This window comes from Micrasema longulum, unplaced genomic scaffold (assembly GCF_059751315.1).
Source record: "Micrasema longulum isolate JH-2025_06_02 unplaced genomic scaffold, ASM5975131v1 h1tg000993l, whole genome shotgun sequence".
Classification (NCBI taxonomy): domain Eukaryota; kingdom Metazoa; phylum Arthropoda; class Insecta; order Trichoptera; family Brachycentridae; genus Micrasema; species Micrasema longulum.
Genome location: NW_028278181.1, coordinates 386,617 through 401,384, shown reverse-complemented (window position 1 = coordinate 401,384; position 14,768 = coordinate 386,617). Strand labels below are relative to the sequence as shown.

Genomic DNA, 14,768 nt, shown 5'->3' with positions numbered 1-14,768 from the left:
GGATCATTTCGCAGCCAGAAAGAATCAGTCTTAATTTATTCTAAAATAAATTAAGGGGCGTGTCAAACATATTAATAAATAAAAAAAAGCATTATAGTTAGAGCAAGAATGATAGAGGAAAGAGTATTGTGCATAGTTAGTGCTACAGACTGGCAGATGGAATAAATACTTATTTCTTGTCACGTGAAAGGAGAAATTAAGATTAATTTTGGAGAGTAGGTTAAAATTATTTACTTTATTATTTAATAATTTATATAAATAGCATAATTCAGATAAAGTGCGTCTATTTTCAAGGGTAAAAAATCCATTTTGTTTAGCAGATTGGCTGTAAGTGCAAAGCAAGAGTACTTACTTAATTTACTTCACAAGAGTCAACATTGAAAGCATCCACCACATGCCGGAATCCGTTTTAAAGACTAAATGTCTTTCTTTGGTTTCACTCATACAAGCAAGCGATTTTTTTTATATTACGAATTGATTATATTCTTCCTCTACTGACCAAATTCAGTAAGGAAAAGTGCGAAAATATGTTTTCATTTACAACTTTCAATGTCCCTTTCACTGTCTTAAAATCCCCCCTCATCATCTACAAGGTGGGGACAAGGGGTCGGTTTAATTACTTTTTTGTTGTTGTTGGTTTTGATAAATTTCCATGTAGCAATAAGTCCGTGCATGAACAAAAGTTTTATGACACTAACCCACATTCCACCAAGACCAGTTCTTGTGTACTGAGCCTCCACATCTCGGAGGTGCACCAAGTGTTTCCTCAAGCAAAGAACAAGGAGCAGCAGCCCCTGTAGTCGGATACTCTTCACTCGGACGTACGAGTGCTTGACCAGAAGTTTGTTGATCGCAGCGGTCCAGGGATCGGAGAAAATGGCGTCCATAACAACATTCTGGGGTTGCGATTTTACTTCTTGGAAACTGAGAAAAAATAAAACATACAAACTTACAGAATTTAAACACTAAACAATTTCAATATGAAGGTACACTGGGACCTCTTTTTACACGGGGAATAAGTTCAACACAGTACCGTGCAAAAAAAGTATACTGAAAAAAGATAGCGCTGGATAGGCTTCTTTACATAAAAATCTGTTTGGAATTTAAAAAAACTGAAATCGCTAATTATTTATTGTGCCTTAATTTTTTTCTTAAATATACAAGTCATCAAAATACTTTAAAAAGTTGTAACAAAGTTTTGAGTATGTCGGAATGTTTGCAGACTGGCTGTATTTCCTCCCTAGGGAGTTATCTAGATCTAAATTTGTAGCAACAGAGGGGGACACCATTTTTGGGGAGGGAATATGAAAGTCTAAACATTTACAGCGCTTGTGACCTGTCATTGCTGGTTTATATGGCCACTTTATGCACTGTGTAACATTCACCATTCTGTTAACGTTTAAACATCCACACTTCCCTCTTCCATCTGTTGACTTTTGTAAAGTAAAAAAGCTAAAACCGTTATCAGGCGGGTGAGATTTATCCGGCTAAACCATTTCCCCTACTAGGCAACACCTGAAAACAATTTATCAGTTTTTATGTTTCTTTTACGAGTTAGTTTAATCAACAATGTTTTGGATTTTCTTCCTAAGGTGTTGAGGAAATGTGGATGTTGAAACATAGGAGAATGGTAGTTACGCAGTGTGTTAAGTGGCCACTTAAACCAGCCAATGACATGTCATAAGCCCTGTAAATGGCTAGACTTCTATATTCTCTTCTTTAAAATGTTCGTCATCTCTGTTGTAATATGTCATTACGTCATGTGTGATACTAAAAAACAAACATGGCTATCTCCAGCTACTGTCATTTTTGAGTTTTTTGATTAATAAGACTGCTTATGTTGTTTTACATAATAATAATTCATTAAAACATAGCCATCTCCCTTTTTTCTGGTAAGAAAAGAGTTTAAAAGTAAAAGATACTCTTATGGTTACATTGACCGCACAAAGACAACAAGTGGTTTTCTTCGGTTTCACTATAGATGGCCACGTTTTCGAGCCTCATCTTCGATTCCTCAAGAGTTGTAAGTTGTAATTTGGATAATAACGCATCATAATCAATAATTGCATCATCCTAAGTCCATCTTGTGTGCAACATATTTAAGAAAAGAGTTGCACTGTTTTCAATTAATTCCTATGAACAATCCGATGCGGAGTCCAGACTAACGCGTATTCCAAAAGACTTCATAAATGAAAATGAAAAGTACGATATTTTTATGAATTCAATGTCAGAAAATCCAACAAAAGCGTTTCTTTTGACAAATCCCAACATTCATCAAGCTTTGCCATTGTTTGGCAGAATGTTAAACATGGAAAATCACACAAATTTGTACACTTTATTGTATAAACAAAGGAGCTGGTAATTATTTACAGCACTGAACAAAGGTATTGGTAATATAAGATAAGAGTTTGCTGAAACGGAACCGACCAAGAGTTATTTTTATTAATTTGCGATACATTCTCACACAAGCAGGTAAATCAAAAGTAAACAAACTATAATATTGTAAGACCATATTTCGTATCGCCACTGTTCAGGCAAAAGTCGCTAACCTTAAAAAAGTCCATTTTGAGTTGAATATGCCATTCAAAGTGGAAAATTATGTTCTATAAGCGGCAAAAGAGGCTCTCCATTAGTGCGATTTCATCTGAACGCCCTTGATTTATTTGATAATTTGGCTGGTTTAACTAAATAAAAAAATATCTTAAGTACAACATAAGTTATCCGCAAAAACAATGTTTAAATTAGTCACACCTTTGCTACTTAATTATTATATTGATGAATGTACTTTTCTAAATTTGTTTATTTTTATTTTATTTATTTATTTGGGAAAACAACAATCGTTTTTCATAGAGAAGATAAGGGTAGGGTACATTGGAACTTAAATTGGAAAAACAGTCAATAATTATTTTTCACAGCTATGTAAGTTATTCATCAAGTGTACACATTATAATAACCAAGTAAATAATAATAATAAAGTAAATAAAAGTTTAAAAAAAAAACAATAATAATAATAAATAAGTATATTTATAAATATATTTTTTAAATAAAAAAGAAAAAAAAACAACTTAAGTAAAAATATTGAAGAAGGTATAAAACATAAGCATGAATATACATTTAAATGACATACTCATATAATACAGGCATATTATAACGCCTATAAGGAATCTTTAATATTTAGTATAGGAGATGGAAAATGTCTGCGTGACCGTGTTTATATAAATATGTGTGTGAATTTTTATTTTTATAATTTCGGTATTATTAATTCAGTTATCAATTTACACTTTGTATCAACTAAATTGCGTATTTTTGAATGTCTTCTATCTTCTTTCATTTTGTTAGTAAAAACAGTGGTTTGAGTTGTGGCTCAATAAAATCTCAACAATCATAAAACACTAAAGGCAGATAATAAAGATAATAAAACAATAAACAACAATATTTTGAGTTTGTCGAAATTTCTGTAGACAAGGACTGGATTCAACTCCCTGGGGAGCTGTTAATATTAACATATTACAACAGAGATGAAGAACATTTTAGAGAAGGTAATTTAGAAGTCTAGGCATCTACAGGGTTTCAAAGTGTTAAGCCAAATATAAGATTAAAAAGTAAGCAATCCATTCGATTTTGCAATTTCAAAACATGTTCTTAAAAATCAGGGCCATTAAAAAATAACGGAAATCAACATTGGATGAAAACAATAATTTTCTAAGATACTCTAAGATAATCTAAATGTCTAAAATGTTCTTCATCTCTGTAGTAATATGTTAATATTAACAGCTCCCCAGGGAGTTGAATCCAGTCCTTGTCTAAAAAAATTTGGACAAACTCAAAATATTGTTGATAAATCCACGTGGTCCATGAAGAAATATAGAAATGAAAAAATAAAAGTTTCAGGCGTTGCCTAGTATGTAGGTGAAATAATTCAATTAGATAAATCTCACCCGCATAAATAAAGGTTTCTTTAACTTCACACACATCAACAGATGAAAGAGTTGAAGGAATATAGATGTTATATGGGCAGAACGGTGAATGTTACAGTGTGTAAAGTGGCCACCTTAACCAGTCAATGACAGGTCATAAGCCCTGTAGATGCCTAGACTTCTATATTACCTTCTCTAAAATGTTCTTCATCTCTGTTGTAATATGTTAATAATTAATCAATAAACACACAAAAAATATTTCTTTATATAACTCATATTTTTAACCATAAAATTTAATTATTATTTGTAATATTTCCTTTCTGTTACTAACTCTTTTGGGTTGCATTGAAGCCAAAAACTAAAACCTCCTGCGAATGACGAGGATTCGGCTCATAAACTGACATTTTCAATCGAGAATAACTTTATGATACGGACACCAAGTTTATTTTACACAATGTGTATGATCTATTTATTTCGACCACTACCTACCGCTAAAGCCATTTACAGGAAAACTGCGGAAGGAAACATGTACACCAAATAATTATTTAGAAGTAAAAGATCAAATACTTTTCTTACCCAAGAATGTAAAAATCTGGCAAAGGACGGTGCTTGTTTTCAACTGATGGAAAGTCAAGGAGAGCATTTAGATCTTGGCTCGGAGAGTTTGTGGCAACATTCCACGTCGAAAGGTATATTCTGAAATCAATATCCGCATTACATAAAGAATCAAGCCGATCGATCGCTTCGTTGCGACGAAAAAGAAACAAACAAACAGACAAACACACCTAAGGATTTACAATATAAGTATGGATCTATAAATGTATGCAACTTACCTTAAGTTGTCCATTGCTTATGGAGAAGTACAACTTGAGTAATAGTGAAGTTATTTCATAATCCAGCCATGTTTTCAAGCTTTCTTTTACTAGAAATAAATATAAAATAGAACACATAAATATCATGAAACGTTTATTACTTTTGAGATAATTTGTCATATCAGATAAAAAGCTAGTATTTTACAAAGAAAAATTAGATAAGAGTTTGATTGTAGTTTTTAGATTACAATTTACAGTAGTAGTCAAATATTACTTTATAAAATAGAATGTTTCGACGGATATTTTAACAGAAATTCATTTTAAGATAGGAATACATTCGAACATTAAAATAAACAAAAAATAACCCAACAAAGACATGGCCTGTGCGTGCGTATACGTCATTTATGTTGCGAAGTCGGCATAAAAATTAAAATATAATATAATGTATGTAATTGCATATAGTATGGGAGTTAAGGCATTTGCAGGGATTATATCAAAAATAATAATAGTAGTTTATTTCTGTAAAAAGGCTGAATGCTGCAAACTTAATTTCACCATGTAAACAAAAAACTGTTTTATTTTCAATATAAATATAGGAATGACTAATAAAAAAAACGAAAATAATAAATTGAAACAAAATTAGAGCAAAATTTAAAAAGTTGCAGAGAAAATAAAATGGTAAGGAATAAAAAAAAAAAATTGGCTGGTTCAAGCGAGGTTTGAACAACATATCTGTTCTTTCCAACCGCCTTTTAAGATATAATTCATTAAGGATAAAACTTCTCTTATCATAATTTCTCTATCTGCACCTAATAGAGCATAGGGCACTGTATTGGTACACCAATTGCAGCGTATCTTGATCATTTTTGTTACATGAAGGTAAAGTGATCAGTCTTACGCTTCAGGTACCAGTCGAGGGACTATGAAATATCCTAGCGTGAAACACCCTTTTCGATAAATATTTCATATCAACCATGTCGGGAATCGAACCCGAGACCTCTTGCATGGTAGGCAAACGCGTCGACCATTACACCACGAGGCCAACACAACCAGGGACTGTGAAATATTTTGGTGTAAAAATACCCGGTCAAATGAATATTTAATGTCAAACGTGTCAGGAATCAAAACGGCTGAGAGCACAAGGTGGAATTCCTGTAAACACAACACAATACGAAAATTTGTATTCGATTCGAGAGTTACTAAATACAATAAATGTGAAAAAAACATTTTTTATACATATTAAGAAGTATTTAGAGCAGATTATCACTCTTTTTCAGAATCGACAGATGATTATTCTCACAAAATAAATCATTCAGTGCCTGCCTGACAAAGGCTTCACAAGTAACAATGACTCAAAGTGATCTAAGTAAATACCGCTTAATTACAATTGTAAAGAATCCAAGGTTGCTGGTTTACAGCTGAACAAGTGATAAAAACACTAACGCGGTTAATGGTATTGCGAATATTAATGAGTTAGACCATATATATATGTTTATAAATATGAACTGTGATGGCTATTACCTTACATATAGGGGCTAACTGTAATATATGTATATACACACACAAATCAGGCGTATTTATCAGACAAGATCGAATAAGTGTAATTTATTTTTCCCTCGTAGGTACAGCAAATCACAAATCCATTGGAATTAAACAGATTTAGAGTTTTTCAAATGCATACACTTTTGTAAATCATAATTTTAATGCACCAAAAAACAGTTAATCATGACTTCATAACTGAATTTAGATATTACGGCTTCGTCCCGAACTAAATTACACCAAGATTCCTATAACGTGAGGTGATCACCTTGAATATTATTTCAAATACATAGTTTTTTCCTCTTACCTAGTATATAATACTCAAAACGAGTAATACACAAACGTATTTTATCAAAAAATGAACAATAATTTCCTTCTTGGTTTATAAATACAACATTTCATAGGTAGGAGCTAGATAAAACTTCGTGCTCCACTTAATATACGTGTCCATTTAATTTGTTCTAACACATAAATATTACATACCGTAAGAAACTGTCAAATCGAGAAACTAAACTATTTTGCATTTACAGCAGCCACGAAATTTGTCGATGTGAAATGACGTCAATCGCATTCATTTACGATTCAAAACAAAACGTGACAGCTAAATATATACTATAATTACAAAATCACCACAAAATTCCACTCACGCATCTGACTTTCAAAACATTCTTCATTTGACAAATTGATTATAAACATGAGATATGCGTATTGTTGTGTAGTTTTGTCATTTTATTAGGGAAAATTTTTCTACTGACTAGCAACATTATAAATATTATTTTTTGGTTGGCTGCCTGTAAAGCAATTCTCTATTTGCGTTGTTGGTGAACTTGACTGCTGACAAGGTTCACTAGTACACCTTTTCGTTGGCGCTCACCGCTCGCACAAAACTAGTGATGAAAATATTCGAATTAATTTACTAATCGAATGATGAATGAAATAATCGAGTGAACGAGTTGAATGAATCATTCATTTCCGGTATTCCATAGATAATGCTCGGATTACAAAGGGGTAATTATTCCTATTTTGAAATAGAGCAATCTCTTAATCTGTCTTCATTGGAGAGACGTAGAACTGAGATGGACCTTATATGCATTTTCAAAATACTTAATGCTTTAAGTGATGTCCCATCTCTATTGCAATCAATTTCTTTTCAGTTCCCAACCGTGTCACCAGAAGTCAAAATCTGCTATTTATAAAATCTTCTAAGAGCAACTTTAGTTTTTATGCCCCAATGTCCAGAATGTGTAGATTAGTCAATTCATCACATGACTTGGAATTTTTTGGGATAGATCTTCCGGCTTTTCGTTGATCTCTTCGCGACTAAACAGTGTGGGATGAAGTTGGATTGGCATGGTTTAGCTCAAAGTTTACCACCGCTCATGCCGCGATTTTGAAAAAGTTATGGTTAAAATCAGTTTTTTGTGTATAATTACGTCCCTGAAGGTTTTATAGAAAAGTGCGCAATAAAATGCGCCTTTTGGTAAAATTACGCTATTTTACATCCATTCCGATAAAAGTATTATACAGGCGATAGGTATTACAAATATTTTAAACAGTGTACATTATAATATAAAAATAATTTAATATTACATAATGCTACTTTAGGTTAGCCTGCTTAACGAGGCCTCAAGTTCTCAGCGTCTTAGACCTCCGCTGCTAATTTAGTTGGTAGTTCATGTCACAACTACGAGGTGCGAACCTGACTTGTTAGGAACCACAGGAGCTGGCATCTGACCGAGATGCCTGGAGGATCTTTGTGAACACCATATGCTCCAACTAGGTAGCGGACATGGAATGATGATGATGATGATGATAATGATGACTTTTGGTAGGTCAACTATTAAACAATTAGTAAAAAGTTAATGCAAATAGCGCTTTTCCGCTATTTTGATAAAATCTATTTGATGGTCAAACGTGTATCTTGGAAAGTATTGATCCCACGAAAAAAAAAATATCACCATTTTTAAGTAAATTTTATTTTCTCAGACTTTTGTTTATTTTTTTTCTATAAAGCCTTCAGGGACTTAATTATACACAAAAAACTGATTTTAAGCACCGTTTTTTCAAAATCGTGGCATAAGCGGTGGTCGTTCAAGGTAACAAATTTAAAGTTTTACTAAGGACCCTATGTTCACCGATCCTGTTAAGTTTCAAAACATAATAACCCTTTTTATAAAAAAAGTGAAAAAGTACACACCGAATGACCTTGAACGTCTAACACTTCTAATAAATCTCGACAACAACCAGATAGATTTAAACCTGATTTTTGCAGTCATGTAAAGTGTCCTAAAACAAAGCTACTCGTAATTGTAATATCTTTGAAAAATAAAAATAAGTACGTCAAATTCGTTTCTTACCGAAAAATACCGTAAAATATCGAAAAATACTGTATTTTACCAAAATCTGGTAAAATTCCCGTAAAATACCGGGGTAATTTTACCACCTTGAATCTCTACTCGAAACCCATTCCGAATTGATGTTTCGATTGTCTCGAAATGTCATGTCCGAATTCATATCTCGATTGTCTCGGAAAACCATTTCGATTGAATTCACTCGAGATATCTCGATTATTTTTCGTCAAGTCCGAGTGAACTCGATTAATTGTAAGTATTTCGAAATGGTTCGATCTTTTTAATAATCCAATATTTCAACTTTTTTATTTCGATTAATCCCACCGTTACTTCTGATTCTGAGGGGTTTCGGATGATTTTGGGTTGACGGTTGACGGGTTACATTTTGACAGGTCGTAAAAGTGCGTTTAAAGTTCTGAAAACGTAATTAGTTTATTTCGTAGTTTTTATGTGGCTTAATTTTGAAAACAGATAAATTGAATTGAGGTCATTTTGAAAATTTTATAGAAAAAGTAAGACATTATTGACAATATTATGACGCTTGTTGACACTTGCATGAACTCTTATTTTGAGTTAAGCTCTGTTGTTTTACCAAAGTTTCTTTCTTTTCATTGAAAATATAAATTAAAATAACTGGCCTTGCAAATAATTCCTGCAATTTTGCTTTTAACCTAATGTGTTTTAAGTGTATGTTTGGGGTGATTTTAGGACACAATGGGAGGTTGTAAGTGCACTTATAAGGGTTGTAGCAGATCCAGCGATTCAGTGACGCATTTTTTCCACTACCCCGTAAGAGACGAAGAAAGATGCCTCTTCTGGATGCAGAATGCTCAGCGCCTTGAGTTCAAGAGTCTCACCAAAAGCCAACTTGCAAATAAAGTGATATGCCAATATCACTTTAAAAATAGTATGTTCATGAATTATAAGGTAAGGTATTAATAATTTGACCTTAACTACAGTCAATTTATCCGCGTCCGGGCAGATTGAAAATACAGTTCTTTGTGTAAATTAGAGCCAGAGTCCTGGACGAGTGCTTTCGACTTGTTTGCTATTTTCAGGTAAAACTTCTAAAGCAAGAAATTGAGTGGAGATATGTCCACCTTATAGTGTAGTGGTTGGTGTCCTGGTCCATAAAAAGTCACAATTTTTATAAAATGACAATTTTTAAACATCTTTTACAGATTTTGATTTGATGTATTTTTTCTTAGCCGTTTTCCCCTTTGAAGTCATTCATAAATAAATAAAGTTTACATTGTAAGAATACATTGTTTTTAATTTTGTACCGCCAATGGATGAGAAAGTCAATTGCAGCGCGGAAAACCCAGGCTTAAGAAACATTTAATTATACAAGGTATTACAACCGGAACATAGAACTGAATATGGAGTACATATTATTAAATTTGAAACCAAGTAAATCAATAGAATTGATTGATTTGGTGTTTATTTTGTAGAACTCCATATTTAAACTTATAATATTAGAAATCAAACACTTGGTTTTTTCAAAACCATTGGTTTTTCCCTCAATTCTGATTAATGTACATGCTATAGTTCATAAGATTATTTTTATTTTCTACTTAAGTACCTTGAATTATAAAACTATATAAGGACATTCAATCCATCTAATCTTCACATTCATTTGAAAATGCCCCAACAAGGCGAAACAATTGTCACAAAGTTTTTGTTTTTGTATTTTTTATACTTGTAAAAATAAAATAAAAGTTCAGTAGACACAAATCAGTGTTTGATTTCTAATATTATAAGTTTAAATCAATAGAATCATGATTTCCATGTTTAATTCTATTTAATATAACATACCAATTGAGGTCAGCGGCAGTAGATTTGTTTTTAACTTAAGTATTTCTCACGCACATTTCCATAAGATTATTTTATGCACCTTTGTACAAAACAACACAATCACAACTATGTTTTGAGTATGTCCAAAAGTTTGCAGACAGGCTGGATTTTTCTGCCTTCTGCCTAGTGGGTGAATTGGTTCAGCCGGACGAATCTCACCCGCATGATAAAGGTTTCAGCTCTTTTACTTCACAAACAGATGGAAGAGTTAAGGAAATGTAGACGTTTAAACATAGACAGAATGGCTAATGTCACACAGTGTGTAAAGTGGCCACTTAAACCAGCCAACGACAGCTCATAAGCCCCACTTCCATATTTATTCGGCGGCCTCCGTGGTGTAGTGGTCAAGACGCTTGACTCACGCACGGAAGGTTCCGGGTTCGATTCCCGGTGAGAACACAAAAATTAAAATGTGATTTTTCTCAAGCCTGGGTACTCTGTGATGTAATTCACCACTGTAATTAGGCCTCCTGGCCTGTTGTGGTGCAAAAAAAAAAAAAAAAAAATGTATTCCCATCTCAAAAATGTTTTCCCTTTGTTGTAACAAATTTATATCTAAACAACCACAGTTTGAATTGAGACACGTAAAAACAAATCATATTTAGTCGTATGATTTTAGAAAAGGAAAAAGTTTTACTGAAAACTTGTTTAAGTTCATAGAAAACTGCTGTTTTTGTAATGTAGAATTGACAGAAAATAAGATATTGTTTCCATATGTTTTTTATTGGATGAAATGTATATGGCTACCAATAATACAGCGAACCTTGGAAAAATAATTCATGTATTTTTTACTGTTTCGCAACTAGTTTTGAAAAACATTTTATAGATTGACTTCTCGCCTTTCCGGTTGTTAATACAGCGAGTCCATAATCTTGGATCTTTAACATTTTTAGCATGACCGCCTCGTGCCGAGAGCAGTACCGGGACTCATGCCGGATGAACCCACCAATCCACTTGTAAAGTACGAATGTTCCGTGCCGCCCACAAAACAAACTGATGTCCAACCTCCTGTCAAAGAAGATTCCATTATGTCAGTCAATATGTCTCCTATATTAGGCTTGTCTTTCATTGCACCGCCAGAACGCAGATCCAGGAATGTGTCTTCCTATGTTGAATTGTTGACGAGGAAAACGAGAGGCAGACAAACTGTGATTGCCAATGAAAAAAATCATAATTCCTCCTCTAAAAAAGATGTCAAAATATTTCCAAACAGGTTACCAGATCACGTTTTGGAAAATGTCGATCCTCTCCAGCTGGATAGTTCTCTTATTATTGTTGATAATGCCCCCGCTTTGGAAATGAACATTCCGATTCCTGCGCATAATCTTACCGAAAAAACTGCCTCTGAACAATCTGCGAATCCTGAAGTTGACAATTTATTCAAAACTCCTCCGAAAAAGTTGAAAACCTCCATTCCCATAAGCCCCACTTATACAATTTCAAAAAAAAGACAGAGTCAATCGCCAGTTTTGTACACAATTGGGCAATTAACGCCCATTTGTAACACAGAAAACCAAAATGGTGTTTTTAATATTATCTCCAATGAAACGATCACTTCTCCCAACCCGCAAATTTCTACATTAAATGATAAAGCTGCTCAAGTTAATATTATCAACAAACAGTTACTTCTTTACAATCAACAAAATGATATTTATGAAAAAAGAAAAAAGAAAAATTCTCAGACTAAAGTAACCACCGTGGAAAAAACATCTCCCATTCCTCCTAAAATTGTAGCAGTTGATGCTGAGAATGACGATTACACATTGCCACCGGCAGTAACTCATCCTAATTTGCTTAAAACTAACTCTCCCGCCAAAGATGTACCGATCACCGAGTGCATAAAATTGATAAACAAAAACTCAAAAGAAATTTCTGAACTGAAAAGAATGCTTCTTGCTCAGAAAACAGATAAGCGGAGCATATCAAAATCAAGACCTAGTAGCAAATCTAGAAAAATATCTAAATCATATTTATACGCCCAAATCGTGCCTTACCTCAGTCCGGAGCTGGCGAAGAAGGTTCATAAGGAGATGTTCCCAAATTTATTTAGACGAAAAATACAATGATATTTTTCATCTATCACTTTTGTATTAGTAAGTTTGTTGAAACAATTTTGATTTGGATTAATTCTTTATTGGAATTCATGTCTATATTACATACATATATTTTATCAATTCATTTACTTAAAAATTTCCATGAAAGTTTACATGAACTATTAAGAAAATGGTAAATATGTTTTTTTTAATGTAAATTCTAGTTAAATGTAATAATTTCTATGACTTTTATAATATGAAACATGAAATGCATTTTTATTATCATTACAATGTTTTATTGGTAATGAAGGTTACTTTGTGTTTTTATACGATACTTCGAATTATGCTTAACTGTAAATTAAAATATTTGAATGATCAATGTATGCAATCTTTTTCAACAATACAGAATGCAAATATTATATTTCTGTTTTGGGTGATGAATGGTAGCCGAAACTGAGAACGAATCTAACTTGCACGGGATCACCCAAAAAATAATCATATTTATAACAGTGCCCGTGAAAACCTACGCACCAATATAGAATGCTGATTTTAATTTGATATGTTCTGTTTTGTAATCAACTTGTTTGAGATTTTTAACGGACATGTTGTATTCCCAAAAAATGACAATTTACTATACGAATAATAATAATAATTGTCCTTCTGGTTAATAAATAAATCACATTTATAGTAAGTGTCACTCATTTGTTATATTGTATCTAGACAATAGTATTATAGGATATAGCTCAATTGAAATGTGAGCATTTTAATTTTAGAATGTCTTTTAATATTGTTGATTGATTTCCATAATAGTAATTGTATTGATTTTATAACCCACGAGCTGATCCTGGCATTGCTTTGCTATCGCTAGATTTGTGTACATACTCAGATACATATTAAATGAACACAATCGAAAGTTTGATATAAATTATTGTATTTAGTCCAAATTAGAAATGTACGTATACATTATTATTTTTGTTTCGGTTTACATAAATTGTGAGGACAGAGAATTTTGATAAATAGGTATTCGAACATTGTTTTCCTGTCACTGTCTTGCAGATACCTCCACGATACTGTGCCAAAAAGACAACACCATGTTAGACCTTTTGTAAGAATAGACAAAATCGATGTTTCGCTGTCCCGTTTTCCACACCCCAAAACTGAACAAATTTTGTTATTTTTTGGGCAGAGTATCAGAATAAAATTATCTGTATCCGTACTTTTGAGTTAAAAAAATAGTCATATTTGTATACCGTGCGCCCGAAGACAGCAGATAAAACTCTGCTTTTCAACAGGTTTTTGGATGGTTCTAGTTCCCACAGTAAACTGTTTTTATAAAAACGAAACCATATAGACACGCCAATGGTAAATATCTATACTGTGTAAAAAAAATCACTTCTCTAATGCCATACATAATCCAAAAAAAAAATACGGGAATACGGGTGTATGAAGAAAAATTGGAGTGCGTTTCCTCTTAAGATTAAACATTATTTCTATTATGCTTCCTATAGTCTTAGTGAGTTATTTACAACTCGTTGAATATGGCCCTTAAAATTAAATATTTGGGTAAATCATAAGGACGCAAATATTTATTTTAAAACTAAAACAAAAAGATTGATTATAAAATAAAATATCTCAAATACATTGGGTAAAGTGACAAGTATAACATAGTATTTTTTGCATTCTAGTTCCGCAAATGTTGTTCAAAGACGAAGAAGAGCACTTATGATGTATTGTTTTGAATAAGCTAATCGAATAAATGAGGAAGTTCAGTGCTACGGGAAATTGGATGTAAAAAATGTTTTCTTTGGCTTAGTAAAAATTGAAGCATTAAATTGTAAAGGGAAGTTTCTGAAAAATGTATGAAAAAAATAATTAAAATAATTTTTATAAAAACGAACTGCTTTGAAGAACATCACTGGTTCTTCCTAATCAACTTATGATGAGAGTGTTGTAGAAATCCAGTTTATGGGAAGCCAATTCACCTATCAGGAAAACTCACTGACGAGAACTTGTGACGTTACACACAGAATAATTTCAAAATTATGAAACTTTAAAAAAATCATAGTGCTGATAATACATTAAAATATTCTTCATTTTTTTGGCTTAGTTTGATAGTCTATTAATAAATAATAAAAAAACACTGAACTTGTTTATTCACAACATGCGGGTTTTGTGTAGAAAAACATGTTTTAAAAAGTATTGTGATAAAATAGTTAATAAATTGTGGCATGATAATATAATTTATTATTGTGAAATTATGGA

At 32.4% G+C, this 14,768-nt stretch overlaps 2 protein-coding genes across 7 annotated transcripts in view; one reads left to right on the top strand and one right to left on the bottom strand.

Moving 5' to 3' along the window:
- Window positions 1–6,940, bottom strand: part of LOC148277704 (inositol polyphosphate 5-phosphatase K) — a 38,524-nt gene extending 31,584 nt beyond the window's left edge. For 2 of the 5 annotated variants that reach the window (XM_088232531.1, XM_088232533.1), the window contains exons 1-4: window positions 6,752–6,909; window positions 4,751–4,839; window positions 4,494–4,613; window positions 699–924 (exon numbers count right to left, since the gene is read on the bottom strand). In XM_088232531.1, the coding sequence (XP_088088657.1) occupies window positions 699–924; window positions 4,494–4,613; window positions 4,751–4,764 (360 nt within the window). In that variant the 5' untranslated portion in view covers window positions 4,765–4,839; window positions 6,752–6,909. Of the gene's footprint in view, window positions 1–698; window positions 925–4,493; window positions 4,614–4,750; window positions 4,840–6,575 lie in introns of all 5 variants that reach the window. The other 3 variants (XM_088232530.1, XM_088232534.1, XM_088232532.1) reach the window with 3 other exon arrangements.
- A 1,563-nt stretch (window positions 6,941–8,503) lies between these two features.
- On the top strand, window positions 8,504–14,473 carry LOC148277703 (uncharacterized). Of its 2 annotated transcripts, none has more exons than XM_088232515.1 (3): window positions 8,504–8,871; window positions 9,328–9,546; window positions 11,367–14,473. In XM_088232515.1, exons 2-3 carry the CDS (start codon window positions 9,334–9,336, stop codon window positions 12,537–12,539), a joined length of 1,386 nt encoding a protein of 461 aa, XP_088088641.1. In that variant the 5' UTR covers window positions 8,504–8,871; window positions 9,328–9,333; the 3' UTR covers window positions 12,540–14,473. The 2 variants fall into 2 exon arrangements, with proteins under 2 accessions (XP_088088641.1, XP_088088640.1); XM_088232514.1 differs by having other exon boundaries at window positions 8,858–9,131.
- Window positions 14,474–14,768: the final 295 nt, after the last annotated feature.

Excerpts from the sequence above, each read along its gene's own strand:
- LOC148277703 (XM_088232515.1), top strand. The coding sequence starts at position 9,334 with ATGGGAGGTTGTAAGTGCACTTATAAGGGTTGTAGCAGATCCAGCGAT. Across the intron at positions 9,547-11,366 it reads GTATGTTCATGAATTATAAG|CATGACCGCCTCGTGCCGAG; the intron begins GTAAGGTATTAA and ends TAACATTTTTAG.